The sequence below is a fragment of the Dryobates pubescens genome, chromosome Z, assembly GCF_014839835.1.
Source record: "Dryobates pubescens isolate bDryPub1 chromosome Z, bDryPub1.pri, whole genome shotgun sequence".
Lineage (NCBI taxonomy): Eukaryota > Metazoa > Chordata > Aves > Piciformes > Picidae > Dryobates > Dryobates pubescens.
In genome coordinates this window covers 54,802,940-54,820,675 of record NC_071657.1, presented here as the reverse complement: position 1 = coordinate 54,820,675, position 17,736 = coordinate 54,802,940, and the positions used below count along the sequence as shown (strand labels likewise).

At 44.4% G+C, this 17,736-nt stretch overlaps 1 protein-coding gene across 2 annotated transcripts; it reads right to left on the bottom strand.

Annotated features, from left to right (window-relative positions):
* Positions 1-190: 190 nt before the first annotated feature.
* AK3 (adenylate kinase 3) lies at positions 191-13,617 on the bottom strand. 2 transcript variants are annotated; one of them, XM_054178362.1, is made up of 5 exons: positions 13,467-13,617; positions 8,466-8,585; positions 4,230-4,402; positions 1,665-1,783; positions 191-398 (listed from the first exon to the last, which is right to left on the bottom strand). In XM_054178362.1, the coding sequence occupies exons 1-5, from the start codon at positions 13,615-13,617 to the stop codon at positions 275-277; spliced, it is 687 nt and encodes a 228-aa protein (XP_054034337.1). In that variant the 3' UTR covers positions 191-274. The 2 variants fall into 2 exon arrangements, with proteins under 2 accessions (XP_054034337.1, XP_054034338.1); XM_054178363.1 differs by having other exon boundaries at positions 8,466-8,648; positions 13,467-13,563.
* Positions 13,618-17,736: the final 4,119 nt, after the last annotated feature.

Here is a 17,736-nt window from a genome sequence, read left to right as displayed (position 1 = left end):
GTCAGTATCTGCAGACATAACTCTTTTCTGAACAAGAGACACAACAGTACCTGTTCTTGTTAAAGTCAATTACTATATTATAAAAAATTAGGTATGTTCAATATTTTAAAAATACAGCATTAAAGTGAGAATCACAGGCATAAAATTTTATCATAATGTATGTTAAGGGCAGCATTAGAGTGTCATTATTATTATTATAGACTACTTAGAGTAACCCTTGATTGCAGAATCTCAGTTGCAAGCTACGACAGATGAGGGAAAGTCAGACCTATTTTCACCTGGGAGTGGCAGCATTTTCTTGGCTTATATCTGGCAGCTTGGTTTGGAGGAATGCATAGATATGTGGCCAGATCTTATTGGTTTCTGTTCCAGAGAAGGATTTCAGTAATCCTTTTTCCCTAAGGGAGAAAAAGAAGACAGCATTACAGAAGCCAAGTTGTTTAATTGTTCAAAGATCTCCAGCTCATGTTAAGATTGCCCTGACAAGAGCATGGGAATGTGTGTGATTTCACACCAAGACCAGCCATAACATTGGGAATGGAAGCTGGGCATGCATTACTCTGTTCCTCAGAGAGCTATTGCCACAGTTCATAGAACTGACAGCTATCCATGGAGCACTTAATAACAAACTATGTGGGGGAAAAATAAGAAACAATGCAGTCATGTAGCACATGCTATACATCACTCATCCAAACAGCTGTAACTAACCCAGTCAATGTAAAGTTACACATGAGGGATGAAAGCCCATCAGACCAAGCAAGAGAATCAGGCACCAAAAAAGTTACTCTAAGTTAGTTACAGTAGCTAGTTTTATCTGTAAGGTGTCTTACAACAGCTTAGGCCTGTGTTTTCTCTGAGGTATTTTCACTTCAGAAAGCTACCAAAGTCGGAAAATCATTGAGAATCCAGAAAAGCTCCTTTAGAAATTAACTACCACACTATGAAGCTTCTAGTCTTTTGCTCAACAGTTTTGGTAGAGCACGATGAAGAATGCTGGATATGGAGAGAGAGGAAGGACAGTCACTTCAGGATGCTGTCAAATTGAATCTGACTTCCTTGTCTAAGCAAGGTAAGACAACAACGATCAACACAGAAACCTAGTGTTACCTATATGGTAACAATATGTGTTATTTGCATTTTTACATTAAGAAAAACTTCATGTCTAATTTTGGCTCTTAAAAGAAATAATTTGTCATTCTACAGTAATAATGGCAGTATTCTCTAATAGCTGCTTATTCCTTAAGAGTCTTGCTAGCTATGCCTGTCACAATCCAGTTCTTAGAACAGCTGCTTTTAAATCCTCACTAAGAGCTTTTGTTTCTATATGATTTCTGTTTGTTTCTATTTGCCCTTGTTGGGAGGGCTGCTACTTAGACATCCAGAAGAGAAAATAATGTTATATCTGTCACCTTACTAATCAGAGCCATGTTGCTTAGAGCAGTATTATAATGTATCAAATAATGCACAGGACCCTTCGTAAAGCAAAATGTGGCTGCAGTGAAAGGCTTTTTTGCTAAGCAGCCCCCTGAAGAGTTTTCAGGCAGCACTGGAAAACAGACTGATTTTATTGTGCTGATTTCTTCAGTTGATGAAAGGTACAGTGCTACTTGTACCACGTGGTAGAGTGTCTCTGTGGATGCGGAAGAACAGAATTTAGTACTTACCGGTAATACTCTAGAACAGGTTTTGTTAGAGCATCGTAAGCCTGCAGCCTCTTGGTAACCGTCTCTGGCTTATCATCCTCACGCTGAACAAGTGGCTCTCCAGTGATATCATCAATGCCCTAATCATGGGTAAAAGCAATTCCGGTTTAAGCATGTTTTCCCATTTCTGTTTAAGTATGTTTTATGCATTTTTCTAGTTAAATATGATCACTTTCCAGTTAAGGTGCAGCCTTCTGCTTATAAAGGCTCCTGCCTGTATCTGATATGTTGACTTTCCAGTACAACAGTCCATTCGTTTTAAGTATTTTCTCAGTATTAGCAATGAGCATCAGGTCGTAGTATACTGACTAATTTCTCCTCTGGAATATTTATTGAATATGGGAAATATGTAGACAAAATCTTCACATATGAAGGAAAACAACATTGTTGGTAATATGGTCCTGCTGAACAGGGAACAAGTAAGAGATCAGCTGGACCTCCCGACCTTTATTTGACAACGCTGAAACAGGGAGAGGACTTAATGGCTCTTTAAGTCACAAAATGGAAGAGTTACACTGTGGTTTAGGCACAGCTGGAATAAAGTTCAGTAACCTTCTCTGTTCATGGAGGTGTGAAGAAAATCTGTTCCGTACCATCTGTATCATAGTAGGATAGATGGATTTATGTGGTAAAACTTAACCTTGTTTATGTAATACGATCATTTAGAACACTCAAGTGTTTCTTTCTAAGATCTGTGCAGGCAGCCTTACTAATGCCTTCATAGTACATATCAAATACTAAGCCTTCAGCCTTGCCTTAATATGCTGTAATATTTTGGTTCCATTGAGTAAGAAAACATTTTGCAGTTCTATCAGAATCATAAAATCAAGCAGGTTGAAAAAGACCTCAGAGATCATCAAGTCCAACCTATTACCTAATACCTAACACATCATGACTAACTAAACCATGGCTTCAAGTGCCATGTCCAGTCCTTTTTTGAACACCTCCAGGGATGGTGACTCCACCACCTCCCTGGGCAGCCCATTCCAATTGCCAAGAACTCCTTCTGTGAAGAACTTTCTCCTCACCTCAAGCTTAAGCTTCCCCTGGCGCAGCTTAAGACTGTGTCTTCTTGTTCTGCTGCTGGTTGCCTGGGAGAAGAGACCAACCCCCTCCTGACTACAACCTCCCTTCAGGTAGCATTAGAGAGCAATAAGGTCTCCCCTGAGACTCCTCTTCCCCAGGCTAAACAACACCAGCTCCCTCAGCTTCTCTTCACAGGGCTTGTGCTCGAGGCCTCTCACCAGCCTCATTGCCCTTCTCTGGACACATTCAAGTATCAATGTGCTTCTTAAATTGGGCCCAGAACTGGACACAGTACTCAATGTGTGGCCTAACCAGTGCTGAGTACAGGGGCAGAATGATTTCCCTGCTTTTGCTGGCCACACTGTTTCTGATGCAGGCCAGGATGCCATTGGCCTTCTTGGCCACCTGGGCACACTGCTGACTCATGTTCAGCCAGCTGTCAACCAGATAACAGGAGAACTTTCAGCTCCATTCCATGGTTTCCTGTAAGTACCACAATCTCCTGTGTTGTGATGTGCCTGCTAATTAGTGGAAGGTAAGGTGGAATGTTCCTAAAAGTAAAGGTGTTGCAGCTGAAGCCTTCTCTTTGGCAGGTCTGGTAATTCCCTCTTGCAGCTTGCCTATAGTTTTCTGCAATTAAAAATAACAACTTAAACCATAACATTTTAAATGGTACAAAGGCACTGTTTCCAGTTGTTCACTTCCAGTGCTTTCCTGCTATTTCAGATGGCTGCTTTTCCTGCAAAATTGCAATCTGAAAACTAAAGGCTTGCTATGCTTCTGACATTACTTAATTGAACTTCCAGGTGAAATGTGACACCACAACAGAAAGTTATTTAAAGCTAAGGATGAAATACAGCTTCTAAAGTTGCACTGAGGCTAATACAAGTGTCTCGGAAATCTTAAGGTAGCAATGTACAACAATTATCCTTAAGTTCAATATTCCTCTTTAGGATATCACAAGCCATAACCTCCTTAATCTTTTGAGAGGCTTCCCTGACTGGTAAGGTTACACATCTAATTTTGCAATACAACTGCTCCCTTGAAAATACCCATCCTTGTTAAACAAAGGAAAAGCATTACGTAGATTCCTCTAACTGAAAATTCAGTTGCATCCTAGATACAAAGAACGAATCCTCAAAAGGAAGGGGAAGGAAACTATGTTTTGGACAGGCTGCAGACTTGCAGAACAGGTCAAGAACATGCCCAACTCCTATGTCAGTGTGCAAAAAAGATGAGTGAACAGCTTTAACAACAGCTCACAGAAAAACACGGTGTTTCATTCTGCAGGGGACAAACACCTTGTCTATCAGCTTGGGATTTTACTAGTCACTAGCATACCTTCAGAGATAAGGTACTACCATAAAGTTTCTGTGCTCCTAAGAGATGAAATGCACCTTTTTCTTCTGAGCTATTATGTGCAGCAAAAGAATATTTTACTGCAATTACCAAATGCAAGGCAACATTTATTTAGTGCCAACATCAACATGTGTTGCTTACCTGCACTTTGGGAGGGCTGAATTCAAGATTGTAAACTCTGCCACTAGCAGGGTGGATCCAGCGTGCTGTAAGCCGACACTTTATGGTCTCAAATGGCACATCTAGGTCAATCACAGTGTCTATCTGACATTCTCTATCCAGGGCTTTTGCCTGAGCAACTGTTCGCGGGAAACCTTTTCAAAGGAAACAACTCAATAAAAACCTGAAGGTAGAGTAGTAGTGAGAGTTACATGGATTCATTCATTAGAGAAAATAATTATCAGACAAAAAAAGAGGCATCATCATACTGTAAAGGTTTTTTCAGTATTTTTCAGTGAGTCATGGCACTTAGCTTGCCAACTATCTCCCAGCTTCTACTTAATTTCAGTTACTCATCTCAAAAGCATTAACAAATAAATGCAAAAAGACCCCATACTCCTACATACTGCATACCACTGTACTGAATAAAAGTATTCTGAACAAGAAAAGCTACAGGTAGTCCATTCAGGTTTGAAGCAACCTAGAAACACGTGTGACAACTCCTATTCCACAGCTGTGTAAGTCTGGCTTACAGACGTGGGCATTACAAACCTATTTTATTCGGTTTCAGTAAGCCAAACATACCTACCTGAAGCACCCCAAGATTAGATTTTTCATAACTAAGTAGGTTTAGAAAGAGTTCCAGAAAGTCTAATGTATCAAAACATTTTCAGGGAAGACTGACTGTGGTAACACTCAAGCTGAACAGGAATTGTTCTGTGCTTCCAAGACACCACATTTTGCCCCACGAACTCCGTGCACCGCCAAAGACATGTGTTAACTACTAGAGGAGCTCATGGAACTTAAGAAGAAATAGGAGAAGAAAAATCAAAGTCTCCATAAAAAATTTCAAATGAAAAATTGACCAAAAGACTTCAGCTGGTCAAAGCTACTGCAGAACATATTACTGGACCACAGATTCACAAAGTTTGTGTACAGTCTCATGTTCTTCAGTAACTTTTCATTGTATTACCCGAGTAAACTTCTCCACAGGGACAAGTATTGGTAGGTACAAACAAGAAAACCCTTGCATAACACTGGTTGGTGGTTTGAGGCCCAGCTGCAGCAGACCAGCTGCTCAAACCTTCCTCCTGTAGGATGGGAAGTAGGAATTGGGAGCAAAATGGAAAACCATATGGGTTGAGATAAAGGAGTTTAATAAAACAATGCAAAGCACAAAGTAACGAATTAGTATCTAAAAACTAGTCATTTAGAGTTCAATATTCTCACCAGACACCCAGACCAAAAAGCCCAGCACCCATGCCACACATCCCTCTTCTATAGCAGGCATGACTTACCAAATACCCCACTGGCTGCCTCTGCTGCTATCCTGGGCATGACCCCTCTTCTTGTGAAAGAAATTAACCCTGTCCTAGGTGAACCCAAGACAAGCCTGTTGCCTGAGTAAGGAACCAGCCAAGAACTAGCTTTATGATACAAAGTAAGTATTTTACGGTCTTAAGGCTACTGTGTTTTGTCTGCATCACAAAAGGAAAGAGTTTATTCACTGAAACCAAGCTCTTGCTTGTGTATTGTCTAACACACCTGGTTTGCACCACAGTCATCAACTGCCCTCATCCTGTTTCTCTTAGGTTCACAGTAGCTCATGGAAGAGTTTTTAAGTATTAAGAGCAGAGGGAGACCCAGAGCTCTAACACTGCTGTTCTTTCTTACTGCTGACAAGCTAGTCAGCCACCACACATCTTAGTTATGCAACTGGAAAATGAGTTTGCTTTGGGACTTAGTACTGAGAAACTTCCCCAACAAATTAAAGGGCCTTTACAACATCATTTCACTCAAACTGAAGCAGGGTTTGCTGCATGAAATGTTTTCTCAATACAGAAAAAAAATCTACAAGGTGTGATGAATTATGAAGAATTCATGAACACCTAATTTGCAATAAATCTAAGCAGATCACACCCCACACCTCTCCAACTGCTGTATCTGCTACAACTCTAGAAGCCACCAACCTATCCTAAAGCATTGGAAATGGGTATTTGGTATTTCAACAGAGCTGTGTTGTTTCTGCAGAGCTGACTATGCCACAGCTATCCCTAGTGTAATCCACTAAGTCTTGTGCTGGGTTACACCCATCCTGGGGGAGGGCTGCAAGAGCCCTGCTTCCAATCCAGGGGACTTCTGCATCATCTCACCTTCACCTGTTCCTGAAGCCCCACAGCAAAAGACTGTTCCTGTTCCCCTACAGCAACAGACTGTCACTCATTTCCTCTTTCAAAGACAGTTCCCTGGTTCCTGATTCTTCTCCACACCCCTGCCCAGCACGAGCACTACCTGCATCAACCAGCAGCAGAGAGAGAGACACTGCCCTGAGAGAGAGAGAGGATGAAGAAGGACATGGATCAAGAACTCTAATACTACATTTCACAAATGGATAAATGGACTGTGACAGGAAAGTGGAATTGAAATAGAGGGGTGGAGTATGCAGAGTTACACCCATCCTGGGGGAGGGTTGCGAGAGCCCTGCTTTCCCAGGGGACAAAAGAAACCTGATCCAGGTGAACAGAGAGGGACTCGATTTCCCCCTCCCAGGACGAGGGATCCCCAGGTTGAAGGTGGTCTATTCCACTCCCCCTTCCTGTCCAACAAGCCTATAAAAAGGGAGACACTGCAGCCATTTTCCCTCTTTGCTCTTGTCTTGCCCATTTGAAAGGACCAACAGCTGCTGCTAGCCTTCTGGTTCTGCCATCTGGTCAGGCCTGATCTCCCTGCTGCATCCATGCTTCTCTAAAGGACTGAAATCCACATATATCAAGGGAGATACAAGGCCATCCAAATTTACTTTTGTATATTTTCCAATTCACCTTTATTCCTTACCCTTGTAAATCCTCCCTGTTACTGCTGTATGTATTTTTTGTTAAAAAATTCACTTCTCCCTACTTCCAAACTGACTCCAGATTATTTTTTAGTAGATTTACCTCTAGTCTCTTTGGGGGTGGGGAGAGAGGAAATTCTCAGGGTTTTTTGCTATCATCTGAGTTCTTAAACTCTAGTTAAGGCTCAAACCACTACAGTCTTACTACAAATACTAATGCAGACAAAACTTCTGCTCCAAAGGTTTAAAGAACACTATACATTAACATGTAGCAGGAACTCGTTTATTCTTCCACTGCCTCCACACTGTCCTCCTGTTAAAGAGTTGCCAGCTATACTATTATACATCCAGATGCACAAGTCTGGAACTGTGTGTACACAGGACCAGTAACTAAATTAAAAAGAACACCTGCAGCCCTTTCCTTTATGGACTCAGTTTTATTGTGCAGGTTACTGAGGGAACTAAGCTTTTGTCCCCATTAAGGAGGAACATAATGTGACTAAAGCCACCAGAACAGACCACAGTACTAGAAGCAATTACAATGTAAGCACTAAAGGACAGCAAGCACTGTGGATTTTTCACTCCCTCTAAAGAAAGAGCCACAGCAACAACCTTTTAGTTTTATCTGCTGAGGCAGGTTGTCATGTCACTAGAATACAGAAACACACATAACCAGCCTAGGCACTATCTTCGTGCTGCTCATCCAAGTTTACACCCATGGGCTGGGGTCATAAGAGCCCTTCAGTTCATAAAGACAGTGGCAAATAAATGTTCTCTCTGCTGTGAACACTGAAGCAATGAGCTTATGCTGCAGGACCACATAAAAGTTCCTTCTAAAGAACCAAAGAGCAAATGAAAGAGATCCTCCAGAGCACTTAAGCAGTGTTTATGTTAGTGATTTATTACCGCTGCTGCAGTACTTGCTTTCCATACTTAACTTTGTTCTTCCATCTCATACCTACCTTTCTATTTAAGTTGCTCCTCAGCCCCATTCTTCAGAAGTGTTCTACCCCCAAGGATTTCAACAATAAAAAGCTTAAAAAAGAGAAACTTCTCAGTGCATATTTTAAATGCAGAATAAAGCATAAGAATTATCAGAATTGCCAGGTTTGAAATTTTAACTGGAGTGCTGAACTACTCTAACGTGTATTAAACAACCCTGTAATGCTCTGAAGGCAGGATGTACCCAAAGCATTTTGCAACCAAAGAAACTGGGGCAGATTAGCTGCTGAAGGTTTCACAACAAGCTGACCACAAACAGTGCCCAGTTACTATGACTACTATGACTCCAGCATGACTACCCCCCAGGTGACCAAAGCCCTTCAAGCTTCCCAGTGCAGATCTGTTGTTCATGTATAGTGATACCAAATACACTGTGAGCTTACCATCCAATAGCCAGTTGCATCGATCCAGGCCTCTTAGCTCATCCAGCATTAGTCGCGTCATGATGTCATCTGGAATAAGCCGCCCTTGATCAATGTAGGACTTGGCAAGGATCCCAACTTCTGCGAAAGTAAGAGAAGTCGCATTACACTATCTCTGACCTCCAGCAAGCGGAAAAAAAAAGCCTGAAAAGAAAAAAAATATTATCAGGATAGTGCAGAACAGTGAAGCTGTAAACACGACAGTTTGCTTGCTGAAATCAGAAAAAACTAACGAGAAAAGTCATCAGTTAGAAGCAGACCATGCAAATACACAGCTAAGCAACTTGATTGGGCTGTGGTTCCACAGACGGCAACAGGGCGTTCAGTGCACCTCTACCCACACCCCCACCAAATAATTTTACTAGTAAGTATTTGAAATCTTAGGCTCCAAGAGCTAAAATCAGAAGCAGCCATTAGGTAGAAGAGCCTTCAAAATAATACATGTAGCAGATTCAAGTTCATTAAGATAACAGCACTCAGGTTTCCTATCAAGGAAGTTACTTTCTGTGTTTAGTGGCTAGTTATTGACATGACTTCAAACAGAATTACCTTTGGCATTTACAAAGGCAGCATGCAGTGGGGACACGCTTGCCACATGTATTCTTGCCATTACTAGTGTAATGGGTTGGGGCAGACCCCCTCCCCACCACAGGCAGAAATAACAACTCAGGCAAACGGATTGCAAAAGTGATGGAAAGCTTAAATAAGAAAACAACAATAAACAACAATGAAAGTTTTACAGAGACCCACAAGCGCCGTGACAAAGAGAGAGATCCCAGAACATACCCAAGAACATCCCATCCCCACCTGGGGGTACACCCAAACCCCCCCAGGGCTCTTTCCTCCCCCCCCCAACCCAGCCTTGGGCCTGAGCAGGCCCAAGGGAGGCAGCTCATGCCATTTTACCTAGGCAGCAGCAGGGGATGAAAGAGGAAGTGAAGACCCCGCATGGACTTTTTATAGGGGAGCAGGGCATTATGGGAATGGAATACCTGGTTCCCTGTGACCACCCCCTGGGCTGGGCCCACCCCTTGGGACCTCCCAGGTGTGGCCTGCGCAGTGGCATCTGGGCCAGCACCCAGCCTAAACCACCACAACTAGTTACAAGAGGATGTTTGTAGATGCTGTAAACTATTTATGGAAGCGTGGATTTTCCCATGGAGCTTGCTAACCTTTAGGACCGGGCATTTATCCCATTGGCTCACTAAAATGCCATCCACGTACCACAGTTCTGGATATGAAACCATGCTCTGACACGACAGGCAGCAGCATGCTGTAGCTCATCCCAGTGACAGGCATAGCTGGATTCATTTGCCTGGCTTGTGTCCTAGGCACAAAGACTCGGGGATCTGGGTTTATAAAACAATTACCCAATTATGTAAGTCACCCAATGTAGCAGGTATGTTGGTTTCACTGTGGATGAATGAAGAAGCCTTTATTTGCAGCCAATTCAATCTAGTTACAGTAAACTAAACAGAAGAGAAAATGGGATGGACTGACATATCAACAGAAGATACACCCACTTTCAGCAGAAAGCAACAAAGAATGCAAGTCCCATCGCTTGATGCAGTATTTGAATGTGCAGTAGTACGAAGGCCATTCTCAGACAAGGCAACTGAAAGGCGATAGATGCCCTTAAGTAATTCAAACAGTAGCTTTGATGCTGAAAAGAAAACAAGTAATAAAGGAACTATTTTCCTTCAGTGGATGTTGACACCTACAGTTAGGCTCTGAAAAATCTGAAGACCATTTGGCAACCGGCACTATTGCACCTTGGTTGGACTTCAAATAATCCTCACAATATGGAAGAGTCTGACTCCAGTGCTTGTGTCTTCCATCACAACACAAACACGAATGAAGGTGACAGTCTGGGTACAAAGTGTCTATACTTTTCTATCTCCTTTCTCTGAGATCAGCAAGTCAGACCTCTTTTCTTATTTTAGTGAACTTTGAACTATGTACCCTGCAGAAGTAGGCTGGGAGGAGGAGCAAATCACGTCTAGATAGTTCAATGTGTACTTGATGCTTGGATCTGTTACTGATTTATGCTGCAGCATTGCTCTAGCTACAAGGCAAGGTCAACAGAAAATGGTACTAACACACTTTGGAAAGACAGATGAGCTTCTGGGCCCAAGGAGTTTTTGAGCACAGCAAGCTGTAAGGTCCTATTGTTAGACCAAAAGAGCTAGAAACGTGCTGCCTCTCTCCGTAAACCTCAGGCTCTTTAGAAAGTCACTATCACAAAATTAAAAAATAGGCACAACTGTACCCAAATAGTTGTATGTTAGGACAAAAAGTGTACACACTAGACTACTGCCTTTTTAATGCTTGGTTTTCTTCTTGTTGTTGGGAATGGTATTTCTTTAGGTTTTATTGACTTCACGTTGTTCTGGTGTTTTGGCTGGGTTTTGAGGGTTTTGGTTGGTTGGTTGGTTTGGTTTGGTTTTTGTTGGTTTTGGGTTTGTGGGGGTTTCTTTTTGTTTGTTTGCTTGGTTTGGGGTTTGGGGTGGTTTTGGTTTTGGTTGGTGGGGGGAGTGTTGGGGGGGTTTTTGGGTGGTTTTTTTCAGCTTGGGCCCAAAACCATTACAGGCATAGAAATCTCTGGAATTAAAGGGAATACAAGTTTCTGTCCTGTCTAGATTACAGCAGGTATTGATGTTTCAGAATTCTCCCAAAGGACTGGCACATCCTAACCAGATCACAGCAAACAATCTCTAGCAACATCCAGACATCAGGCTGCTTAGCATTAGATACACAGTCTGTCTCCCTACCCTCCAAAGCAGCTTTTACATGTTAGTATCTGGAAATTACTAAAATTGCTGACAAGTTCAACAGGACTTTAAGTCCACTTTCACAAGACCATAAATGCCAAAAGTGGCACAGTATAAGTATCACTAATTTAAGTGTTTCAACCACCCAAATTAGTCTAACACAATTCCCTAAGAACTGGAAATTGCAAGACTTTTCTATTACAATAAAAAATTCATAACTCTGCCTTGACTAAACTTTTCAGCGCTCCCTGACTTGATATTCAGTCTCTCTTCATCCTTTGGTGTACTACTTACTTGTGCTCAGTATTTATCTTAATCCTTTGGAGACCATTTCTGCAACAACTGACTCACTTTCAATAAAATTAAAAGAGAGCTTCAAACAGGTTAATTAGTGGATTAAAAGCTGGAGCAAATTCCTGTGAACTCTACACTAGCTAATTCAGAACAAACTATCTCTTAAACCCTACACTGGCTTATCTCCTTATGCTCAGGGGTTTAATGTGTTTGTTACAGTTTCACTTCTTCACATTCTTTCATGTGTTCAGCCTACCTAACACACTTCACTGATCACTTTTCTCTGCACTACTTCATGAGTCCTGCCACATATCAAGCAATGGGATACTTCCAGTTATAATCTCCTCACACACCCTCCATCTTAATTTGGTGCTCTTTGATCTTCCTTCCAAGACATACCGAAAGAGTGCAGAACCTAAAGTATTTAGTAAATAACATATTCCCTTCATCTTCTGGAATGCCACCTTCTCTCACTATGTCTTGCTTACACTGTAAGTTCATTAACAGCAACAATTTTGCTTTTGTGATCTTCTGTTAAAAAAAAACTGAAGCTTGTGCAACCAGACAGAAAAGGCATGAATGTGATCAGGTATGACTGCACAGATGGTACTCCTAGCAAATGTTTAACTTGCAGATACCAGCCATAGTAAAGTCAATCAACTAGGCCAAAGTCATTGTTCCTACAGTGCAAACAGCATTTGTGTGAAAGGAGATGTAGAAATCACATCACATAACAAACAATTTCAAAATACAGATAATTTTTCATCTTCAAACATGCTCATAAGCTTCAAAGACCAAGACTACCAGCTACCTAAATAGTATCACAGTCCTCTGCAACTTTGAAGTGCTGTTAGTAGCAATACGCTTACAAACTCCCATGCAATTTTAAATGGTTCTTAAAAGGTTTTTGACTCTAATGTGGAAAAAAACAGATGAAGAAGTCAGGAGGAGACCCTTCATGACTGCAAAAATCCCCTGGAGAAAGGGGTTGTAGAATTTCAGTTGACAGCCAGAGGTCAAGCTCAGACTATATAGCAAGTACTCACTTCATTGCCTAATACAAGGAATTTCACATACAAACACAGACCATGCTGAAACCCAAGCAAGGGTTGTAAGATAATTGTAATAAAATCAGACAACGTAAGCAGTCTGAAAATTTTGCCCATTGTTTTTGGCATGCACCACTTCAATTATGCCAGTCAGTTCAGGGCAAGGTCTTCTAATTTGGGAATAGCTGGTAATTCTAGGAGCCGCTACTACTAGCCTTCTAATGGAGATCTGAAGAAGTCTGACTGCCCAGAACTCCTCCTCTTGCCATATCTGTTAAAAACTTGAATTATTTTTCCCTTTCAGGATGTTTCAGCTGAAAGACTGATAAACACCGACCAAAAACGCTGGGTGGCTTATGAAAAGCACAAAGTCAAGCGAACAATTTGGTGTTACAAAGCAAGGGAAACGCGACACCACCGAGACAGGCCCCGGTCGCGCTTACAAGGAGGATGTCGAGTGACAGCTTTTAGATGATCCTCGGCTGAAACCTTAAGGCCCACTTCAGTGGCCTCTGGTCTCCGGGAACTGCTGCGTGAAGACTCTCAAGTCTCGAGGTGGAGGGCACATAGATGTGGGACTGGGGAGCACCAACCCCCCTTTCAAGATGCCCCGAGAGGCTTCCCGGATGGGGCGAGATGGATGAGAGAAGGGCAAGGCACCGATCGGGAGAAAAGCGCGGCCCGGCCGCCCCGGCGGAGCGGGGCTGTGTCAGGCGGGGGTTTCCTGCCGGGCTGCGTGGGACCGGTTCCTGCGCGGCTGGGGGGCCGGCGCCGGGCGAGCGGCGGCCTGCTGCTCCCCACTGCCCCGCCAGCCTCCAGCCGCCTTCTGGATCGTCCCTGTTCCCCACCTGTCTTCTTCTGCATGTTGTCTCTTAGCAGGTCGCCGCTGGAGAGGTGCTTCATGCCAAAGTATTTGATAATCCGGGCGGAGACGGTGCCTTTCCCGGAGCCCGGCGGCCCCATGATGACGGCGCGCAGCAGCGGCGGCGGCACCCCCATCCCGCGGCTGCTGCTGCCGCTGCGGCTGCTGGCGCGGCGGGCGGAGGCTGCCCGGCGGAGCGCGGCCCGCAGCAGCACCGCCCTCCCAGGCAGCGCCGCCTCGGCTGTCCCCTTTAGGACCTAGGAGGGCGTGAATAGGGTAGGGAGCCGCGGCCGGTTCTTCGACGGCAAAAACAGGGGCAGTTTTCCTGGCTGTCGGCCAGAGGCAGGAAGGAAAGAGCCTTTACGTAAAACTGTCGGGGCGAGGCGGGGGGGGGGGGGTGTGGTGTGCGTGCGCGCGTATGTGTGTGTGTGTGTGTGTGTGTGTGTGCGGGTGGGGGGGGTGGGGGGGGTGCGGGGGGGGGTGTGAAGAGAGGGGAGCGCTGGCGGGGGGGAGGGCGCTGTGTGGGGAACGATAACTGAAGCAAATTCACCTTTTACACAAACATAAAACCGCATTAGAGTATCACTGCTCTGACTGCCCCTAACCAACCTTCTCACACCCCTCTGCCCAGGAGCCCCATTTTGGCTGCCCTCGAAACCACCAGTCCCTAACCTAGCCTGTTCCCACTCTAGGTCCTGAATTACCGTGAGAGTGACCTGCGACGTCGCTTTTTACTTGGCTGTCACCCGGTGACTGCTAAGCTATCGACACATCCTCTTGCTGTCCTTCCCTGTCCAGGTGCCATGAGGCTCTGGGGTGTCAGGTACCGTGCCCGGACAGCTCCCAGCTCACCCCTCCCCCTGCAGCAGCCCTGCTCCTACTGATCTCCATCAAATAAGCTCTGACTGTATGGTACCAAGCAGCTGCAGTGTCAAAAACCTGTGTCTGAGTTTTCTTTAAAGATGCTTGGAACATGAACTACTGCAGGTTGGCCTTGTTTTGAGCAGTGTTCTTCCAAACAACATCTAGAGGTTCCTTACCACAGATGCAATTCAGTAATTCCCAGCTACAGCAGAGCAGTGTTTTCACCACAACAGAAGACTGTACCACTTCACGAATGTTTACTGTCACATCCACAGTAGGAGGAGTGAGCTTTCCTGATAAAGATTCTGATGTATCTGATCCCCTGTGAGCTAAAAGGTCCACAGTAAAAAAAGTGATCTCATGCAATGCGGAGCTAAAGAGAAAGCATTATTGAAATTCACTCTCATTTCTGTCATATCCTGGGTCAAGGCTGTAACAACCACCAGAAAGCTTGCACACAGAAAGCTACATTCCTCTGATTCCTCAAAAACACAGCAGAAACCTATTTTTCTAAAATTACAGTTGTGTACATCTATACATTAACAGACCTACACATATTTACCCATATCTCAGAAATCTTCCATTTTGTGTACATGAGCTAAGACTGTAGCCCAGCTTTCATTTTCTGATCCTCATTTTTCACAAATTTCTCAGGCTGCTTCCATTAAGAAAATGCCTTATCTTCTGTTTCAGCATAGATGTGTTATTTTGATTTGAATGTATAATTTTTCTGGATTTGATTTTCTGCCTTTGCACTCAGGTCACGGAAACCCCAAGTATCAATACAGGCTGGGTGGTGAATGGATTGAGTGGAGAACTTGGGTCTACTGGTGGATGAAAAGCTGGGTATGAACCATCGATGTGCACTTGCAACCCAAAAAGCCAACTGTATCCTGGGCTGCACAGAAAGAAGTGTAGTGACACAATTCTGCCTCCTATTTCACTCTTGTGAGACCTTACCTGTAGTGCATCCATCTCTGGAATACTCAGCACAAGAATGACATGGTCCAGTTTAAGCAGATCCAGAGGAGAGCCATGAAAACAATCAGAGGGCTACAACATCTGTTCTATGCATAAAGGGTGAGAGTGTTGGAGCCTTCCTGGGGAAGGCTGCAGGAATACCTCAAGAGATCTTATTGTAGCTTCTCAGTATATAAAAGGGGCTTATCAGAAAGACTGAGATTTCTTAACAGGGCCTGTAGTGACAGGACAAGAGGCAACGATTCCAAACTAAAAGAAGGTAGGTTTAGATTTGATGTTACAAAGAAATTCTTCACCATGAAGTTGGGGAAATACTGGAGCAGGTTGCCCAGGGAAGTTGTGGATGCCTTATCCCTGGAAGGGGTCACAGTCAGATTAGATGGGGCTTCAATCAACATGGTCAAGTGGAAGATGTCCCTGAGTTGGACTAGATGGTCTTCGAAGTTCCCTTCCAACCCAAACCATTCTATGCTTCTCCACTGAAATTCAGGGAAATATGGACTTGTTACACTTAGATTCAACAGGCTTTTCAAAACCATACTGTGTTCAGAGACCTTTCATGAATAGAAAAATACAGTCCTGGCTCACTGGAGAGGTCCCGGAAGACTGGAAGCTGGCCAACGTGGTGCCCATCCACAAGAAGGGACGGTTGGATGAGCCAGGGAATTACAGGCCTGTCAGCCTGACCTCAGTGCCAGGCAGGATTATGGAACAGGTCATCTTGAGTGCAGTCACACAGCACTTACAGGATGGCCAAGGGATCAGACCCAGCCAGCATGGATTTAGGAAGGGAAGGTCCTGCCTCACCAACCTGATCTCCTTCTATTATCAGGTGACTGCCTGGTGGATGTGGGGCAGGCTGTGGATGTAGTCTACCTGGACTTCAGCAAGGCCTTTGACAATGTCCCCCACAGCAAACTCCTGGCCAAGCTGTCAGCCCATGACTTGGACAGCAGCACTCTCTGCTGGGTTAGGAACTTGCTGGAGGGCAGAGCCCAGAGAGTGGTGGTGAATGGTGCCACATCCAGCTGGCAGCCAGTCACTAGTGGTGTCCCCCAGGGATCAGTGCTGGGCCCCATCGTCTTTAACATCTTTATTGATGATCTGGATGAGGGCATCGAGTCCATCATCAGTAAATTTGCAGATGACACCAAGCTGGGGGCAGGAGTTGATCTGCTGGAGGGTAGAGAGGCTCTGCAGAGGGACCTCGACAGGCTGGACAGATGGGCAGAGTCCAACGGCATGAGATTGAACACATCCAAGTGCCGGGTTCTGCACATTGGCCACAACAACCCCATGCAGTGCTACAGGCAAAGGTCAGAGTGGCTGGAGAGCAGCCAGGCAGAGAGGGACCTGGGGGTGCTGGTCGATGGTAGGCTGAACATGAGCCTGCAGTGTGCCCAGGCAGCCAGGATGGCCAGTGGAATCCTGGCCTGCATCAGGAACAGTGTGGCCAGCAGGAGCAGGGAGGTCATTCTGCCCCTGTACTCAGCACTGGTTAGGCCGCACCTTGAGTACTGTGTTCAGTTCTGGGCCCCTCAATTTAAGATGTTGACTTGCTGGATTGTGTCCAGAGAAGGGCAACAAGTTGGTGAGGGGTTTGGAGCACAAGCCCTATGAGGAGAGACTGAGGGAGCTGGGGTTGCTTAGCCTGGAGAGGAGGAGACTCAGGGGAGACCTTATTGCTCTCTGCAACTACCTTAAGGGAGGTTGTAGACAGGTAGGGGTTGGTCTCTTCTCCCAGGCAACTAGCACCAGAACAAGAGGACACAGTCTCAAGTTGTGCCAGGGGAGGTTTAGGCTGGAGGTTAGGAGGAGGTTCTACACATAGAGAGTGATTGCCCATTGGAATGGGCTGCCTGGGGAGGTGGTGGAGTCACCATCATTGGAGGTGTTCAGGAGGAGACTTGACAGGATGCTCGGTTGCATGGTTTAGTTGATTAGGTGGTGTTGGATGATAGGTTGGACGCAATGATCTTGAAGGTCTTTTCCAACCTGGTCTGGTCTGGTCTATTCTATTCTATTCTAGTCTAGTCTAGTCTAGTCTAGTCTAGTCTATTCTGTACTTAATGTCACATGAAGTGAAAAGAGTTTGTATGTATGAAGAAATACCTTTCACATCATTCACATCATTAACATGGCATGGTAACACAATCCCAGCTGACTCCCAATAATGAGAAAAATCCCACAGAATACTGGTGTTGGAATTCCAGTTTGTGCTGCTTCCTCTGTCATGTATTCAATTTCTGAAAGGCACCCAGGTTTATCAAAACGTTTTATGTAATGGAAACCATGGTGTTAAATTTATTATCAAAGGTACTAAAAATAAGTAAAACTACATGAATGGCAAATGCTGCATGTCATCCTAGCCTGGATAAGGAAGAACAATTACAGCTAAAGCTAATCATGGA

Coding starts and splice junctions, on each gene's coding strand:
- AK3 (XM_054178362.1), bottom strand. CDS start 13,617: ATGGGGGTGCCGCCGCCGCTGCTGCGCGCCGTCATCATGGGGCCGCCG. Junction 1,784..4,229: donor TCAGCCCTCCCAAAGTGCAG/GTAAGCAACACA, acceptor ACCCATGATTAG/GGCATTGATGATATCACTGG. Junction 399..1,664: donor CCTGTTCTAGAGTATTACCG/GTAAGTACTAAA, acceptor TTTCTCCCTTAG/GGAAAAAGGATTACTGAAAT.